The sequence below is a fragment of the Eriocheir sinensis genome, chromosome 17, assembly GCF_024679095.1.
Source record: "Eriocheir sinensis breed Jianghai 21 chromosome 17, ASM2467909v1, whole genome shotgun sequence".
Taxonomy (NCBI): Eukaryota; Metazoa; Arthropoda; class Malacostraca; order Decapoda; family Varunidae; genus Eriocheir; species Eriocheir sinensis.
The window spans coordinates 8,639,107-8,658,701 of NC_066525.1; the positions used below are offsets into that span (position 1 = coordinate 8,639,107).

The 19,595-nt window shown below is 38.2% G+C and overlaps 1 protein-coding gene across 9 annotated transcripts in view; it reads left to right on the forward strand.

Annotated features, from left to right (window-relative positions):
- The first annotated feature begins 903 nt into the window (after positions 1 to 903).
- The window catches only part of LOC126999913 (zinc finger protein ubi-d4-like), a 48,881-nt gene continuing 30,189 nt past the window's right edge, over positions 904 to 19,595 (forward strand). For 2 of the 9 annotated variants that reach the window (XR_007753658.1, XM_050863068.1), the window contains exons 1-7: positions 905 to 1,090; positions 2,603 to 2,712; positions 2,808 to 2,944; positions 3,057 to 3,167; positions 3,347 to 3,493; positions 5,010 to 5,069; positions 5,447 to 5,549. Coding sequence is in view for 8 of the 9 variants with exons in the window: in XM_050863068.1 (XP_050719025.1) it covers positions 1,044 to 1,090; positions 2,603 to 2,712; positions 2,808 to 2,944; positions 3,057 to 3,167; positions 3,347 to 3,493; positions 5,010 to 5,069; positions 5,447 to 5,549 (715 nt within the window). In the remaining variant the exon portion in view is untranslated. Of the gene's footprint in view, positions 1,091 to 2,602; positions 2,713 to 2,807; positions 2,945 to 3,056; positions 3,168 to 3,346; positions 3,494 to 5,009; positions 5,070 to 5,446; positions 5,550 to 19,595 lie in introns of all 9 variants that reach the window. The other 7 variants (XM_050863070.1, XM_050863071.1, XM_050863072.1 and 4 more) reach the window with 5 other exon arrangements.

Genomic DNA, 19,595 nt, shown 5'->3' on the forward strand with positions numbered 1-19,595 from the left:
CGTACATCTAAAAGCGAGTGTTACTGAAGTTACTTACAATACTGATTATCATTTCAATTACCATGCAAGGGCATACTCATCACAGATCATTTATAAAATAAATGTATATAGAGAGCCCTGGCCATAGCTAACAAAACTACCCTAATCAATTTTTTTTTTTAATTTCAACGGTGCATAATTTTACAAGAAAATGTCTCCCTTCAACCACCGATATATAGGTGTTCACAGAGATGATCATGGGGGTAATTGAGGAATCAATAACCTGAAAAAACTGATGCATCAGTCATTTCAGGTTATTGATTTCTCAGTTTTCCCCTCATTATACATATATAGATCGAATACCTATATATAGTCCCTGCAGAAGGATTAATTGTTAAAGGACTGTGCTGATAGTTTAACCTTCCGTTTTTTCCATTTAAAATCTACCAATTCTTTCTAGGCGGCCTTATTTTCTACATCTTTTTTTCTTCTTCTTCTTATGCTGCATGCTCCGTATGAACACAAAAAAATAACGAAAATGCGGAGTGGAGCATTCCGACTATATTATATCCCTGAAACTTTCAGTCAATAGAAACATTTCGTAGCGGTGAAAGCAAAACTGAAAACTGAAAAGTGAAATATACTAAGCTGAAAACTTTGAAAACTGAAAATGAAAACTGAAAACTGAAATCGACTAGTATAATTAAACTGAAAACTGAAAACGAAAACGGCTGATAACTGATTGATTGATTGAACGTTTATTGTTGCAGGGAAGCAATTAATTTTACTGAAAACTGTTAACTGTAGCCTACCTATACGAAAACTGAAAACGGCTGAAAACTGAAAACGAAAACTGACTGAAGATAGCAATATAGAGCGTAATATCTGACTTGTTAAGAAATAAACAGAAACTAAAAAAACGAAAAAATGAAAAAAAAGCTTGAAGGCGACCCTCAAGCCCCAGCGGCTGAAAGAGTAAACAAAAGATGTTCCTCCTCCGCTGAATGTGTTATGTGACATAGACTTTACTTTTGTATGGAATAGTCACACGGAAAATAGTGATAATGGCCGTTGCAACAGTCGAAAGCACAACGCTAGAGAAGATAATAAGGTCAGTATAGCCGTACTTCCCTATTGCTAGATGAAAAACTCGCCGCAAGAAGGCCCGGGAAAGGACGCTACGAGGCGGGCGTTGCATCTTGCTCCCGCTATCACGCTCAAGCCACGTTATTTTCTTGTTAAACCTTTGTACTATGAAGGGTACTATGCAAATGGATATAAATTTGCATCGAGTTGGGGATTTCCTTGATTGATACAAGTGGTTGACTTCCTCAGGCTCAGGAGGGGAAGGCGTTGCATCTTTCTCATACTTTCAAGTTCAGCCCACGTTATTTTCATATTAACCCATTTTAGTATGAAGGGTTGTATGCAAATGGATCGTGTCTAGGATTTCCTTAGTTGATACGAATGGCAAACTTTCTCAGGTTCAGGAGAGGATCCTATTCACCCAGTGGGAAGGACGCAGTGGATATCACGATTTGTACTGACTGCAATTTGTACTGACTTAGGATGGGTAGGGGTGAGGATTGGAATAGGGCTAGAGGGAGTATGGTCTGATTGCCTGTTAGGACATGTTAATAATGTCTTGGCCATTATTTCTTCAGGTGGACAAGTTGTTAGGTTAGGTTAGATCACATTCTTTGCCTGAGATCAGGTTTGGTAAATCCAGTAACTGATATTTTGTAACCTAACCAATCTTATTACCTTCCTACCACAGAAACTGATTTAACAAACTTCAAACCCTGCTGAAATCTCAATAGTTAAATAAAATGTGCTCATAAGAATTTCCATTGAAGATTATGTACAATAATTGTCATGGGCAAGAAGCCACCAATGTATTTTTTTTTTACAGAATTACACCCAACTCCTGAGAGTGACTGTTTTATTCCTGATAGATATGTTATTCACCACTGAGAACTTTCTGTTGCAGATTACTAATTTATGTGATTTAAACAACTAATTAATCACCTATATAGTTTGCAATTTTATTAATTTTGCAGTGGTAGCAAGCAGTTTTATTAATTTCTGAGCTGATGTAATCCAGAATGCATATGACATGGAAAAAGGTCTATTGTTTCTATGTTCTTCAGCAAATATATATAGATACTAGACCTAATTAGAAAATTTTATATGGGGTGTATGCAAAGTTATGTGATGGGATTCAATGGTTTTGTCATCTAGAGACAGAAATGTATTTGATTTGCCTTACTGTCTCTGCAAGATGTTCTGGGAAAAAAGGAGTTTATCATTTATGACCCCAGTGTCCTCAGAGGTGACTTATGTCAATTGCTCTGCTATTCTGTGAGCATTGTTTTCTATATTTGTGATCCTAATTCTCATATTGTGAAATTCCAGAATGTCAGCAAAATATTATTAGTATTGTAAACATGAGTGTAGAAATTAACCATTTGGGGTTTAATATTGTTAGTAAAATTGTTTCAACAAGTTGAAATACTAGTGTAATTTTTTTAGGGAAGCTAGAAGGCTGAGTGTGACATTTTGTTAACTATTGTTTTTAAAGAAAATATGGTCTTGCATGTTTTATTTATCTTTTTCTTTTCAGTTTTATTAATGACACAGGCTACAAGGAGCTAATGCAAAATTCAGCAAGATTTAATGTGAGGATTCGCAAAGACAGAATATATCGGCAACCATACATTGATGGCCAGACAGGTATGTTTTATAGCATGAATGTTTGATTTGATGAACAGTGAATAAAATATTTGATTCAGTAGCCTTTTTATATTTTATGTCTATCTTTGCCAAAGGTGTTGCTCAGAGGCACTGTCACCTGTTTGTGAGTGACAGACACCGAATGCCAGGAATTCTGCAGGGACAAGTGTACACTTATCCAGCGCGCAGATGGAAAGCCCAGAGACGGTCATACCTTGGCTCTCTCATGCAGGTGTGTATTGCTGCTGTATTTCTACCTCTCAAACCAAGTTATTACAGTATCATGAAAATTACTTTGCCCAGATGTGGAAAGATATAACTCTTGTTTATTAATTTTCTTCTAGGCAACTGATGCAGATCCAGATGAGCACACAATTACCACAGTGGAGAACCCCGCGGCAATAGTTACTGCTGTAGAGGAGCCTGTCCCTCCACCAGAGAAAGTAGTTTTGCCAGTAAGAAAACATTAATTTTGGTTGATAATTTAATAATGACGGTGCATATGATTTTAATATGATAAAGATCAAGGTATTATGTTTTGCCAAGTCAGATATTAAATTCCAAAATTGCATATTACTCTGTTCAGCCAAATTACAAATTTATGAAGTGAATAATCAACAATTTTATCTTACAGCCTGACCAGTGGGCAACTTACTTTGATGAAGGTCCCTTTGAAGATGAACTTGAAGATGAGTTTGAATCTGAGGAGGATCTTGATGATGAGACTTACAGTAGAAAGGGAAGCAAGCGAAAGAAAGCACCAGTTGGAAGAAAACCCAAAGTAAGTTTCTTTTGTAACTTATACCACTTTCTCTAAGTGGTTGTAATACATTAAAGTACTTTAAATCTTCCTGATTTATTCTAGTATAAGGGTTACCAGTATATGATTAGTTGTTCATCTTCAATATCAGCATATAGAGAATGTATATCTAACTAAGCCTTAGGTTTGCTGAAAATAATAGTTGGCAAGAGCATCCTATGTATCACATGTAATGTACTTACAGACAACCATAGTGTAACTTATTTCCACTCAACCTGTGTGTTAACCGTTGTCATACCTGCCCCTCAGATTCATATATTCTTTATTCCATATTTCTATTTTTACTTAAAACTGTAAAATAATTTTCTCACCAGTAGTTTCATACTGACAAAATTGTTTATGGTAATGAAAGTTGTTGAATTAGAACAGTACTCATACATCATGCCTATGGCACAAACTCAGCTACTATCCTGTGCATGATATTGATAATTATTACTGTTGAAAGAATCTATGTAAAACATTATTCTAGTTCTTTCATACCCTGTGGTGAATAGGTTGGACTCCCAAGAAACAAAGCACATATCACTATCAAAACTCCACTGAGTTGTGAGAGTTTTATTCAGGAAAGGTAACTTTGTTGAGAACTGATATGGAACTGATGCTGTGCAGGTCACTATGGTAGTTGCACAGATTGCACTCAGTAAGCTTGCCTAGAGAGCAGGTGGGTGATTATGATGAAAATAGCTTAACTTGAGTTTAGTAATGTAGATTACTTTGTCATCATCATTAACTAGTTCCTTGAAAGGTAGAGTGGGGATTGGGTAGATGTGTATGGCCATTTGATTGTGATTTGGCAGCAATAGTGGAGTTTGGGGCCCAGTATTAAAATAGTGCCTCTAATAATACACTGTGGACTGTGGAGAAAGCTAATCCCAATATATTACTGATTAAAAGAATGAAATTATCAGTTTTGGCCCTTTTCTTGTGAGCTTCAGCAAAAATGGCAAGTAGAGCAGAGTACTGTTCTTCACTTTACATGACTGTTGTGGGAATGCAAGAGGCTTTGTAGTGTACCAGCAGCAAGACATGATTTTTCCAGATTCTGTTCACTTCATTGTTGTTAAATTTGGCCACCGAAAAACATCTATTTGTTTTCTACTTGCTGCTTGCTGATTCTGGAGTAATTTACAAACTAACAAAAAATATCTGAATTATAAAATTAATTTTTGTGGTGATCTGAGTTGATTTTATTTTTACCTCAGATGTTTCTAAAGCATTAAGAAGGAGGTATGCTTTCTGTATTTTTACTCCTAATTTGGCCTTCTGGGAAATTAGGTAATCATGTTGATTATGGTGATGACAACATTGTGAGACATTAGAACTGGTAACTTTAAGAGCTGCAGTTTCACTATGGCTTATTATTGTAATAGGACATGACACAAACAAAAAAAAACTATCACCTTCAGGTATGTAGTAAAGTGCTTGCCAACTTCCCCTTCCCACTATAGTGAACTCCTTTGTTTATGCTCACATTGAGGCTGCTGGTGGGTTGCCTAAGAAAGCCAGCAAAAAGAAGACCCCAGAAAATAGTTCTCAGGTATGTATAACTGTTGGCTATAACCTTACCTAAGGTTCCCATTGCTTTCCAGACTCAGTTTTAATGAAGGTAGTATACCTGTGCTATATTAATACTAGTAACTTTTCAATAATAATATAGGAGGGATAGACTTATAGAGATATAATAATTTATTTATTTTAGAATTACCTTACGTCATTGTAGTTTATATTGATGCCTAAGCTTAGATCAGCAAATTGTAAAATCCATCAGTAGGACATTACATATGAATGTACTAGTCAGAGACATTATAAGGTGTTTTAAATTTTAAATGTGCCACATTAGTTGTGATATATTGAAGCATTTGTTTATATGTGTTTTTTCAAATCAACTTTTGATAAAATGGCGAGTGTTTTCAGCGAGGAGGCAAGAAGAAGACAGCCCCCAAAACTCCTTCTAAGGTTCCAAAGAATATCAAGAAGGATGACGAAGACCCCAGCAACAAGCCTTATGGCTGTGAACGTAAGTTATGCTTTCTTCATGTTTGTGGTTTGAATGTTTTCATAATTCATTTCAATTTGATAAGTTACAAAAACTATTTCATATTTGTTTTCATTGGGGAATTTTTTTAGACCCATTCTGGTAAGTCAATAAGTTCTTAGTTCCATGACAATCAACTCTTTATTTGGAAAAGTTAAACAGTGTAGGGGACATTCAACTTTTATTAAAAAAATGAGAAAACTGTGTTAGCTTCCTTGCCTTTTTATGTTTTATTGTTTTATTGTTTATAATTGTTTTTATAGTAATGGATGGCTTTATTAGTTCAGTTAATTAAGCAATCTTTTGCCATTGAGATAGTGATTTGTTACCAGATTAAATTTATTTCAATTTTTAAACATTCATCATATTTAGAGGTTTATAATCTTTTAAAAGTGGTCACACACAACTGAGACTTCCATATTTTCCAATATGATCTTATTGTGGTATTTAGAAACCATAATTTTGTCAAAAGGCACACTAGTGTCATATACATGTCATGAGCTCATCCCATATTTTTATTGTTTTATTTGCATCTCACTTATTGGTATATAAAAGTATAGGTTGAGCATCTTGTATCAGAAGTGCTTGAGGCTTGAAGTGTTCTGGATGTCTAATTTAAAGGGAAAAAAATCATTTACATGTATACAAGAATGGCATGGGTATGAGATAAAAATCTAAACAATTCATTCATGCTTCTTACACATCTAGTGCACATAACTGAAGATATATTTTTACAACTGTATCCATGAAACAAAGTTTGAGCACACTGAACCTTTAGAAATTTAAGCTGTCACCATATCAGTCCATTTATGCCACGTATAACATATAAAGGAACTCTCAAATGTGGTAGAAATGTACTCGACTTTAAAATTATAAGCTTCATTGTAAGCTTGTTTTTGCAGAGTGGACTGTAAGTTGGTCCTTTATTTTTGTGCAGGTCTAACTCAGTTCTTTAAATCTGAAAAGGCTTTCCAAGAATTTTGTAGGCTTTAGTATATGTTGTCCAATCATGTCCATTATCTGAGGTGGTAACTAGTTCACCACACTTGTTACAGTGCTACTGACCCATTGCCCACTACTGTCCCCAAACCTCCCCCCAAAAAACAGTACTCTAGAAATGTGGCGTCAAAGTCGAAATTGACTCAAGTCGAAAAGGTGTAAAGCTGGGTATGAGTGTATATTGCCATATGGTGTTGGTCCAGACCAAATCTTGGTCTTGGTCATCTAGTGTAGGCTACATTGCTGAGTGATGTAAAGTCGGGCATAATGTCATTTGCTGAATTTTTTTTTTTTTAGAAAAGTGGCACAAAGTTGAATTTGATGCAAGTCGAAATGATGTTAAGCACAGTACAGCTGTGCTAAATGAATTTTAAGGTGTGTTATATTTCTATTACCAACAATTCCTAATAACTTTAGTGCAGCTCCTAGTGCTGAGGTAGTAGTTCCCGGATTGAAGATAACAGGTCATCAGAATGCCCAAGTCACATTTGCAGCTGAAATGGCATAGACTGATGTTATCTATAGTCCATTCACTTTAGTTGAATCTCTAGCTCCAAGCTGAGTAAGTATGGACAGTGCTGATTGGCTGTCAGCTTGTGGGGCATCTGACATCTCTGGCACCCAATGCACCAGGGTGGTTTAGAAAATATTAATATTTCTTTACTTAGCTCATCTGTTACACAAGATAGGTAAATTATGTTGACAGCATTGGATTGACCAGTGACTGTACAACATTAGCAGTTTTCAAAACTCAATAGGGTAAAGTAAAGCAACTATGGTGAGTAGAAGTCAGAGAAGAACATTTCATGGTTATGCCACGTTTTCCTTATCATCAATATTTGCAGCAATTGTGGAATCACTTTTAGAACAAAATGTTCGTTCTTGTACATGAAATCCTTCTGAATACAATGGTACTTCAGATTTTAGATAAAGTGTAATATAGAAGAAGACAAGGAAGAATTTTTAAAAAGTGGTGTAAACATTAAATGTTGTTCTCTGAATTATACTCAAGATAATTATTATTTTTTTCTCTTGAGTTTTGAAAATTGTGTCATAGCTATACAGTTACTGCTTAATCCAATGATATCAACAAAATTTACCTGCCTTGTGTAACAGATGAGCTAAATAAAGAAATATTAATATTTTTGAAACCTAGGCTTGTGTGTGGGGCGATGGAGACGTCAGACACCTCACCCACCAACAGACAATCAGCAGTGTCCTTGCTTGTACTTGGCTAGGAATCCAGCTAAAGTGAAAGGACTATGGTAATTTATTATTGAGCAGATTTCTGACAACACAGTGTCTGCATTTTTCAATTTTAAGCTGAATCTGCCATTTATTTGACTACACAAACATCTTTGTTAATTTCCCTTGCAAATGAATACCATGATTCAACTTAATTAGTCTATCTATCTTGGTATTGTCAGAAAACTTACTTGTGTCATAAGTTATACTGCAGGTTATAATAATCATTCCAAAACTATTTATTTGGAGACACCACTTATGATGGAAACCTGATCTGATTGCTCAATATTAACCTAAACTTAATTAATTATATGCTAATCCACACCCTAATCCCTCTTCAAACTATATCCTTAATATCATGGCCTTTTAGCTTACTTAGAAGGATTTGTTGAGGTATTTTGTCAGTTACAACTTTAAGGTATATCATGATTTTTTTTATCCCCATCTATTGCTTCATACATTTTCTTGTAGAATCTCCCCCAAATTAGTGAGATATAATCTGTCTTTAATAAAACCATACTCTGACCGATGAGTAAGAGTTTGTTTCTCAAAATGAATGTTCATGTCAGACTAATAAAGTTGTAATCAGAAATTACGGATCTACTATATCACTTCTTGAATACTGGAACATATTTGCAGGTATGACTGGTGTCAGACTTCATAAAAGTTGTGGCCATTTTTGGAAATTTGACTGCTATTATTTCATTACACTTGAAGGAGAAAAAAATCAACTGCACCTAGTGACTTGGTTTTCTTGATTTTGTCTATCTTGTAAATGACAGTTTCTCCATGTCATTATACAAACAGTACATTTTATTTTGATTTTTCTCACCCATGATAACTTGATGGGGCTTCATTAACATTTATACACACCCTTGAGTAAACACTGACACAAAGTTCTCATTTATTGCTATACTTGTGTGTTTATTATCAAGTGTTTCCCCATCTGCTGGCCACTCCAGTCCCTTGTTTAAGTCCAGTACAGCTGGAAAAAAAACCTCACCAACTGATAAATGACAACACACATTAATCTCCACCTTATTTTAATGCCAGGCTTTAATTTACAGTTTACTGTGCACTGCGTTTCATGATTTTGTAGGCTTAGTTTAAAATAAAGGAACATTGACTTTAATTACATACACTCTAAATGTTATGAAAATTTACTGTAAAAAAATTGAGTCTTCATTTGTGATGATGCTGGAATTTGGAAAGGCTTTGAATTTCTAACCTTTAGAAATACCAGATCTTCAGATACGGGATGCTCAACCTCTTAATTATTTTTTTATTCAAGCACACATAATATCACATGCATGTTCCTGTTTGCAATACTTTCCTGGTGTTTCTGCACCTCACCCTGATACATGATACATTGGAGTTTAGTTGATCATTGTAGGCAGTTCCATTCATCATGAATATCTATTGTATTTCTGCTACACACAGGAAGTGCTGAGTTTACTGTTCAGCTTTAGTATATGGGGCTGTGTACCTAATTTGACATGCTGGCAAGAGTTCAGCCACTGGACAGTATTAGTATCTCATAAATATGAATATAAATTTAGGCTTTGGAGAAAATTCCAGAAAAATGTGGCTGTAATTGAATTTGAATTTACTTGAAGAAAATTTTGCTTTATAATGAATAATATTTTTGTATTATTTTACTTAGTTATACTGACCTAAAGCCCTTAATGCATTACAATTGAAGTAAAAGTTTTTTAGGAATCTTGCATTTAAAATTGTGGCTGTAAAAAGTAATATTTTACATTGAAGGGCATTTCACTCTATATTAGGTAATGATTTGTAAAGATGTAGTTTTTAGGATTTAGCAAATCCCTTAGCTTTGCCATACATGTCAGTTCTTTTGTTTCCCACATATTAAAATACCCTATAATGCATATAAATGCTTCTTGCATGTGGGAGTGTTGTCTTTTGAACTTACTCAGACTACTTTTCTTTCTTCAGTTTTCTTGTTTCATTGGAGTAAACAGTTGGATATATTACAGTGTGATTTGTTGGAAAGAAAGGGATCAATCATTGCCTTTTTTGGTGATCTTGAAGCATGTTAATGCAGAATCTTCCTTGCTTGCCAAAGGGGGTCACACCCAATTGTCAGTGTTTCCACTTTAGTTCCTTTCCTTTGAGAATGCTGCGTGTTTCATATGCTAAGGCTTGGAAAGGTGCAGCTTTTTTCAACAAGGTGAAAGAACACCCTATGATGCATTTAAAAAAGTCATTTGCATGACAGGATTACCTTTTTGAGTATTTTCAAGTTCTTCTGATTTCTTTTTTATATAAATAACAGTGATTGTTACTTGTTAGTGTACTAGTTTTGTACTACATGAGGTGTCCACAGTCTTTGAGCAGCTTAGAAATTTATTAAATATATGTATATGAGAATTTTTTGAAAAAGTTAATATTTTTATCTTAAAATTTAGTACAGGTAACTCTCGATTTACGCGAGTATTGTGTCCTTGAAGAGGTCGCGTAAATCAAAAACAATGTAAATCAAACAAGAGGTAGGTTTCTATCGAAAAATAAATATTCACTTCATTCAGTGGAGAGAGAGAGAGAGAGAGAGAGAGAGAGAGAATATCCATATCACCGAGATATCCACTCAGGCACTCAGCCTCAGCCTTACGTGTGTGAGGAAGAAATGAGGGACACCATGAGCTACTGGCTAGTATTGGTACAGGTACCGAGCAGTCTGGTACCGGTACTGAGCCGTCTGGTACCGGTACCGAGCCGTCTGGTACCGGCACCGTACTGTATAGCTGGTACCATTAGTACCAGTACTAGTACCGGTACCTGCCCACCCCTATTGTTGAGTAGCGTGGCAGCGTGGGTACTGTATTGTTGTTCAAGTGGCAAACGGGAAGAACTGAGCTCAGCTGTGTGGCCGCGGCGCCGTGTGAATTCAGTTGCATAAGACATCTGGTGGCCACTCCATAAAATATCGCGTATAAGTGAAAAAACGTGTAAGTTAAACATTTATTTGGATTTTGGACCCTGCATTATTTAAAAAACGCGTAAACCAAACTCGCGTAAATTGAGAGTTACCTGTATACTTCAATATGTGATTCTTTGCTCACATAAAGCACAGAAAGACAGTGATTATTGATCTCCAACTATATTTGCAGTGACACAGCTTCATTAGGGGTAGCAATGATGTCAGTGATCCTTCCCTTCGGGATGTTGATATCCTAAACCTTTGTGTTATATAGGATATTCTTAGTACAGCCATAAAGGAAGAATTCCATATGAGTGATATGAGGTAGCTAGTAAAGAAAGGGGTAACTGGCCAGAGTTGAGTTTTAAGAAAAATAAGTTTGAAGTTTGCCAATTTTTAAAACATTCTAAAAACATTAAATAGGATTTTTTTTTCATTTGGCCTGTTGCATGGGTAGATTATCTTGGTTGGACCTGCCCATTCGTGGTACAGGCAAATGTTTATAGTGGCGCCATCTTGTTTTGGCTCTTACTGCCCTCCAGAACTCATCTTCGTTCCACTGTAGAGAGGTTTGCTAGGGTTTGAGTTGAAACGTGGTCTTCAGAATCAAGATAGCATGTAGCTAGTTTTAAGCCACTCAGCGATGATTGCAATTTGTCAGCTTGTAGCAGCGGGCGGGACTTGAACCCGTGTCCTCCAGGACACTGCGCCCACATGCTGACCACTCACCCACCACCTCCCATTATCTGTATTATCTTTATTTTTTATCTTTATAATCTTAAATATATCTTGTGCAGTCTTGTTTGTTTGGATTTTTAATGTAGAGTATGATCCATATGGTAAATTAGTTGTTAACCCTTTCATTGCGCGTGGTGCGGGACGCGAGTATCCCCTCAGGCACAGTCGGGCAGCCAAATGGGGGGTCTTTTTTAACTGCTGTATCTCAAAAACTATTCATCACAGCTAAAAACCAAAAACACCATTGGGAAGAGGAGGCCCAGATCTATAAGAGTTGGTTATGTATGCCTCTCCTGTGAACGTACGTGCACGTTCAGGGAGTGTTGAATGTGAACATTTACGTCAGTGTGTGCGTGATGATCAGCCATTTTGAGGCAACTGCGGACATCTCTCCTTGAGGTTCTGGCAAGGTTGTATTGCCAACTGCAATATTTACAACTATTTGGTCAAAGAATCAGTCAGGTGATAGGTGAAGCTATGCAAAAATGCCGCAATAGTGGGCAAGAACATCCACCAGTTACTCGTCTGTAGATTTTCCATGCTGGGCTGATATGATTTTCCACCAAATTTAGTGGAGAACCCACTCAATTGGCAATCCTGTGTTGTGAGAAATAGTGTTGGAACACATACGCGGGAGATTTGAGTGTGGCCGGAGCTCGCAGATAGCATTTAGCACCACCAACAAATGCGCCTTCTGCTCGCTGCAAGCGTTTAGCAATGAATGGGTTAAATGTGAGCGGTAAATACAAACACTTTACCTGCTGAGTATGAAAATATTATGAAGAAACCTTTTTAGTTGTATGTAATATGAGTTACAAGCTTAACATTTAGGGCATCATCTGGTGAAAACAGGTCTCTCTCCATCTCTGCATAGTCTCATGCATAAGGTTGTATAAGTGGATATTAATCAGTAAAAATATCAATACCATAATAATTCACTTCCCAGAGTGGAGTTGTGTAAAAAGAGAGGGAATGGAAGTCTCTCCATCATGTGCAGATTGTTTCAAATTTCCCTTTGTAGATACTTAACAAAAACTTAGGAACATGTGCCCAGAACCTTCAAATAAGGGTGGAAGGCCAAAAGGTTTACTACTGTGTGGGAGTTAAAAAGTGCAATTATAACAACGAATGGATGTGGATGGGTGCCTTAAAGAAGGTTCTGACCTCACACAAGAATGTGGCAAAGTAACATTTTGACTACTGTGCATCAAACAAAGGTTCAGGAAATCAACGACCTGAAGGGAAGGATCATTGACTTCATAGCTACCATTTATAAAGTTGTGTGTTAGAGTATATGGCTGGAAATTGATTACAGTCAGGCTTTAACACAAGGGATATGTAACAAACCAGTGTATATTAAATTTTTGTATATATATATATATATATATATATATATATATATATATATATATATATATATATATATATATATATATATATATATATATATTTATTTATATATATATATCACCCCCATAAAAGTGCCCCAGGACACCCATTTATGGGTACTATACAAGGATGATTAAAAACTCAGAATTAGTGAATATTCTACACAGAAAGAGAGTTTATTTAGCTTAAGCCTTAAAGTGCAGGCTAGTTTTGCCATGCTTGTCCTCCCACACAGGCATATTCAGGCAAAAACATACCTCACTTCAACCTTTTATATCTTCACTCCTACTTAACTCACGTGACTGAATGAAGCATCATTGTAAAATACATACCCTTAAAGTACATACCCTTAACTATCCTTTGACGTTAATTTGAAGACTCTATGACCATTGGTAGAGCGAGTACAGAATATTGAATAGGATCATTGAAAATAAATTATAGAGTTTTCCACCCCTAGTGGACTTCCCTTCTATGATGTAGTAATAAAAAGCATAACTTTTATACAGTTTATGTGCCCCCCCCCCCCCCAAAAAAAAAAGAAAGAAAGAATTAACTTCCAGGCCTTCCTGATGCCCTTGATGTGTGTTGAGGTCAAAGGGCCCCCATCTTGTGGATGAAATTCACTGGAAGGTGAGAGGAGGTGGGATGTTGCGGACATCTTATCAAAGCTAGTGCAAGGTGTACACTGACCAATAATTAGTCAAGGGAGCATGGTTGGGTATTGTTTGAAAGAAAACGACTTGCTTACTCTACTTCAGCACAAACAAATCAAATTTGATGGTGCACTATTTCAAAAAATGCCTTGTTGACACTCGCAGTTTGAGCCCACTCAGCCCAGGCACCAGCTGTCGACTATTGTCAACACCCGAGCTGTAAGGGTTAAAAACTGTCTTCAAAAGGATGAAATTCATCATACTGCGCATGGAAATGTAAACTAAAACAGCACTCACTATGGAGGCACTATCATCAAGAGAAAAAACACATTTACGGGTCCAGTGTGGATATTGAAATATTGCTGAGCTGATACATAGTGCTTAAACATTATAGATTTTTTATAACTTAAGCCTGTAGCACCAGTAGGCTTTCTTGGGGCCTGATGATCAACCCTAGCCCTTAAGTGGTGCAGGCAAGTATTTATAGTGGTGCCATCTTGCTTGGCTCATCCTGCCCCATGGAACTCATCTTTGCTCCACTAGAGAGTTTTTGCTTGAGTCTGGGTTGATATGTGGTCTTCAGGACAGCATGTTAGTAGTTTTAAGCCACTCATTGATGACTGAGATTTGTCATCTTGTAGCAGGTTGGGACTTGAACCTGGGTCCTCCAGGACGTTGCACCTGCATGCTAACCACTCAGCCACCACCTCCCTAAACTGCATATGGAGATTACTGGGACAGAGAGTGCTGTGAAGTGTGAGGAGGGCTTGTCCAGCTTCTTTCTCGTGAATGCGGGAGTGAGGCAGGGCTGTGTCCTTGCCCCATCGCTTTTCAACACTTGTATGGACTGGGTACTGGGCGGAGTTGTGGACCAGAGTCATTGCGGAGCATCCAGTGGCAATACCAGGGTCACTGACCTTGTTTTTGCTGATGATGCAATGATCCTATCGGAGTCGCTGGAGGTTTTGGTGATGGCTCTCGAGGCACTGCACGAGGAGGCGAAGCCCTTGGGACTTCAGGTCTCCTTGGCCAAGACCAAGGTACAGGTGTTTGGAGGCTTGCTGGATGACACAGTACAGTCTGATCAAGTGTGTGGCGAGGACGTTGAGATCTCAGAAAGTTTCACGTATCTTTGTAGCGTAGTTCATATCAACGGTGAGTCTGGCCTGGAAGTCTTACGACGGATTGGTCTGGCCCACGGTGTTATGGACTCGCTCAACACGAGTATATGGCGTTGTCAATACCTGTGCAGTAGGACAAAGATCCGGATCTTCAAGTCCCTTGTGCTCCCTGTCTTACTCTATGGTTGTGAGACATGGACACTAAATGGAGACTTGGAGAGGCGGATTGATGCCTTTGGTAATAAGTGTCTACGCAGAATCATGGGATATCGCTGGAATGACTTTGTGTCAAACCGGTGACTACTCCGTGAGACTGATTCGACATCTATTACCTGCATAGTCCGTCAATTCCAACTCCGGGCACGTGGCATGTTTTCCGGAAGCTGATCCTGCTCATCGGGTTGTCTCTGTAAGAGATAATTCTGAGTGGAGGAGGCCAAGGGGACGCCCACAGAGTTTGTGGCTTGAGCAAGTTGATAGAGCCTACCGGGAGGTACTCAGGTTGGGAAGGGGGCCTGCATGGAGACTGGCCCGGAGAGACCCCCGGGCTTGGCGTCATAGGGTGGGCGAGGCAACGCGCCCCCCAGCGTATGCCCCCATTGATTGATTGATTGATTGAGGCTCACCTTATATATGGGCATTGAGGAAGCCTGCAGTGTGGTTGGGCCCCCCAGGAAAACCATGTCGGGGTTGTGACTGGAGCCTTGACCTTGACGTCTTCTTAATTTGATTTGGTTGGAGATTGTGGTTTTGTGGAGAGAGGTTGCAAATCCCTATCCATCCAATCTAGATTAAGGATTGCTCTGTCTGCTAGCCTTGGGCAGAAACGCCTAGGAGGATAGAACCTCTCTGTCACTGCATTTGGAGTTTATGCTGTTTCGTATACCCTACGTCATCTCCATGCTCACACTTCTTCCTTCTTAACTGTTGTGCACCTTTTGCCTGTCTGCCCTTCACTGCTCTTTCCCTTACCTCTCCTCCATGCTTCCATGCTTTCATAAGTGCTTATGCTTAGTCACATCCTAAATTCTCTCATTTCCCAACCAGATTTGAAACTTGTGTTATCCTCTCCATAACAATTTATTGCTTTGCAAAATGAATAGGCTGCTCTCTTGCCTTCTCAAATTCCATAGCCTTACTCTTGCCAATATCAACAATATATCAATAACATTCAATAGAACATCTGAGAAAGAAGATTAGTAACACAAAATAAAATGTGATGAGATGGGGGTAAAGTCGCCTATGTTTGAAGAATGAGGGTCTGACAGAGCTCATGTTTAAGTCTCAGTGAAGGCCTTGGGGTGGAAGATGAGTTGAGAGGGTAGATGTGATATGGGCAGCCCTTTGTTTTGTTCTTTGATTGTCTTGGATTATAGGCATGGTATATGAGGCCTGCCCTTGAACAGTCAATTTAAGCCAAACTGACTACTGATGTGTGATGGAAGATGCTTACCTACTGTCTATCTCCATCACTCCATATCACCCTGTTTCAGTGCTATTTTCTTCATGAACTTGGCTTAGCCATGAAACTATTTTTCACATCATGTGCCATGTCTGCCTTTCTTAATCCTTTCAGTGCACAACTTGTCATGCCCTCTGATCCCCTTGTGCGTGGTCAGGCAGGGGTGTGTGGGAGTCTCTTTTCACCTCCACATCTCTGTAGCTATGCATTGTAGCAAATATTCAAGCATATCATTGGAAAGACAAAGGCAATTACTATACAACTAGCTTATTATCATTGCCATGTTTCATATGATGACTGAGTAAAAGCCATACAAAATTTTTCATATGTGAGATTATATTTTGCCATTGTATCAATAAAAAAAAAAAAAACAATAACATTATATTTTGTATAGTCTAGTATATTATTCTTGCTAACACTTGGAGGTTGTGACAAATCAAGACGCAATTCACCCTGTTCTGGTGACAGGCGGCATGTAGCTGTTTCATGTTTAAGGGTGTGGTTGTGTAGGAGGTGGGGGTGGGGGCAAGGACAGCCCACTATATGATGTGGACCAATCAGAATAAAGTTACAATGGAGTGCGGAATAGTGTTGGAACATGTATTGTGAGTGGGAGATTAAAAAATGATCAATTGTTGCGGTGACAATTTAGCACCACCAGCATGGACCGTGCGGTATCGCTGCGATGATTTAGCATTGAAAGGGTTAACCCCTATGCTGTGGGTGTCACATATAAGTGATGGCAACTCAATGCTATGTAGGCTGTGGTTGTCACATAGTGATGTTCTGATCTGGGCGGCATAGTTTGAACTGGCCGCACGGGATTCTGGGACATGTTATCTTCCCTGAGTCACGCACAATATATCACCAAAGCCTCTGTGTCTTGGCCCCCATAGTAATAGATACACATGCAGTTATAGTTTCTCCCGTGTCTGATTCATTGGTCGAGGAGTGGCATCGTTTGACTGTCTCCTTATAAGGGACCACTTTGTAAAAGTGCTTTTGAGTGAGAGCTAGATTTTTCTGTATCTAGCCTTGGAAGTGATGTCACTTGAGGAGACAGTGATGATAGCTGTTTGGAGCTAGTGCCTCATGATATAACGGGGTGTATTGACCATGATAATGCGCAACTTTCCTCTAGTGCATACAAAAAGAAATATACTGAAGGCACGTGTGTTAGTCGTACATTGGCAGTGCTTTGCAACAACGTGAAAAGAAATAATTGTTAGTACACAGAGGGAGGGAGAAGAGAGAGAGAATGAAGGAAGGGACTGAAGAGACAGAGGGACACGAGCAATTGAGGGAAGAGAGGGAAGGTAATGAGGAGGGATGGATGGGAGAGAAGGAATGGATAGAGGGAGGGAAGGAAGGTGGGGATGAAGAGAAGAATGGAAGAGAGATAAGGAACTTGAGATAGGGAAACAAGCATAGCTGGGCGTTATCGCGATAAGTTATCGCAATACTTTATCACTGATAACAAAATCGGGTTATCGGCCATCCGCTACTTATTTAAATATATATCGGTATCTTCGTTACTTTTGTAACCAAACTAGCGATAATCGCTACTTTTTTCTGCCTCTCTGAAAAAAACACACGTTGTCTCCTCCCTACTGTGCATGCGTGGCCCGGGCACCCGGTGTTGTATGAAAAAACTTTGGGGCATGAAATATCTTCGGTGAAGAGATTTCATACCTAGATCATCAACATTAAAATACTAGGTTATTTTTATGTTAGACTCAAAAATCAATATATCAAAGAGAAAAGACTCAAAAATCAAAATATCAAAGAGAAAAATCATTTAACTTTGCCCAAAAAATGATTATTCACTGTCTCAAATTTGATATTCCATATTCGTTTGTGAGCATGCCGTGGTATTGAATGCACCCGGTGTTGTGTTACTTGGTGTCCCATCGTCAAAAGCTGCTGCTTTTGTTTACAAACACTGGTCTCTCGTGAACTGCGCATGTTCAGACCAGTAAGCGTAGCCCTGTACAGTCTTACAAAGCTTTTTAACACATTAAGAGTTGCTGGAAGGCTGAATCAGACATACACTACCACCATCCTCGCTGTTTCTAGAATGACACTGTACATATAAATACAACTCGTACAGAGTGTCGTTCTAGAAACAGCGGGGATTGTGGTAGTGGTACTGTATATCTGATTCAGCCTTCCAGCAACTCTTAATTACGGTTAAAAAGCTTTGTGAGACTGTACAGGTCAACGCTTGCTGGTCTGAGCATGCGCAGTTCACGAGAGACCAGTGTTTGTAAACAAAAGTGCCAGGTTTTGATGGTGGGGACGCCAAATAACACAACACAGGTTCAGGCGTTTCTAGTATTACCGTCCATAGGTACATGTCAATGTGTGGTTTTCTGGTTTTGTAAGTTTTTTAAAATACAGATAATGAAAATTTGAATTCATCTATGTTTTTTTATTTGAAATATCAATATAGTATCGTTTTCGCCTATCGGACTTATCGCTAGCTAGTATCGGAATTGTGGATTTATATCAGGCATCGGTTATCGCCTATATTTGTGTCTCCAGTTAACGAATATCGGTTATCACCGATAAGGTTTTCCATTATCAGTTATCGGTTATCGGGAATAAGGTTTTCTGTTATTGTGCCCAGCTATGGAAACAAGTGTTGATAGATTAGGATGGAAAGCAGCAGGGGAGCTACCTCAACCCCCTAAACACTGAGGCAGCCATTGGAACACAACGTGTTCTCATGCTGAAAGTTACATCTCTTCCTCGCTTTGCCACAGATACATCTCTCAACCTAGAGTTCAGGTTTTTTGCATTTTGAAAATGAAGGATGTATGAGTCTATTGCCATTTAGTTTACCATAATAGAGACATGGAGGGCTGCATAATTGCTGGTTGAAAACAAGCTGTTTTCAGCAAAATGTAAAAAACCCTGCGTTTGGGGAGAGGCGTGCCGAACCCCCCCCCCCGTAGCTTTGGGGTTAATGCATGTGTTATTTTGACCTGCTGACTTGACGATGAATGTTTGCGAGTAAACTGAAGGAAGTGGAACCCTCCTGACTACAGCGTGAAAAGTTAATAGGAACTTAGAGAAGAGAAAGTATTGCCATGGCTAAGAAATTTCAGTAGCATTGAAAATGTGAGGTGAGCTATGAATGTCATTTGGTCAAATGAATGATAAATATGGGGCTGACACAAATAAACCTGTTTTATTTGTTTTTGATGTCACTCAAATAATGTTATCGCTAATAGCGCCATTTTTCAGGCACTTATTAGACATTACTGATGAGAGCATACTGTGTCTGTGTGTCATTTCTCATTGTGAAACTGTTTCCTAATAACTTCTTTCTTCACGGTTGTCCAGTAGATATTTTCATTTGTGTTTTCTATTCACTTTCCAACCACACTTCACAACTTTAATTTTCTTTCTGTAATATGTATCATTCATCAAGGGGATTCTTTAATAATAATATTTTCCTTTTTTTCTTTTTTT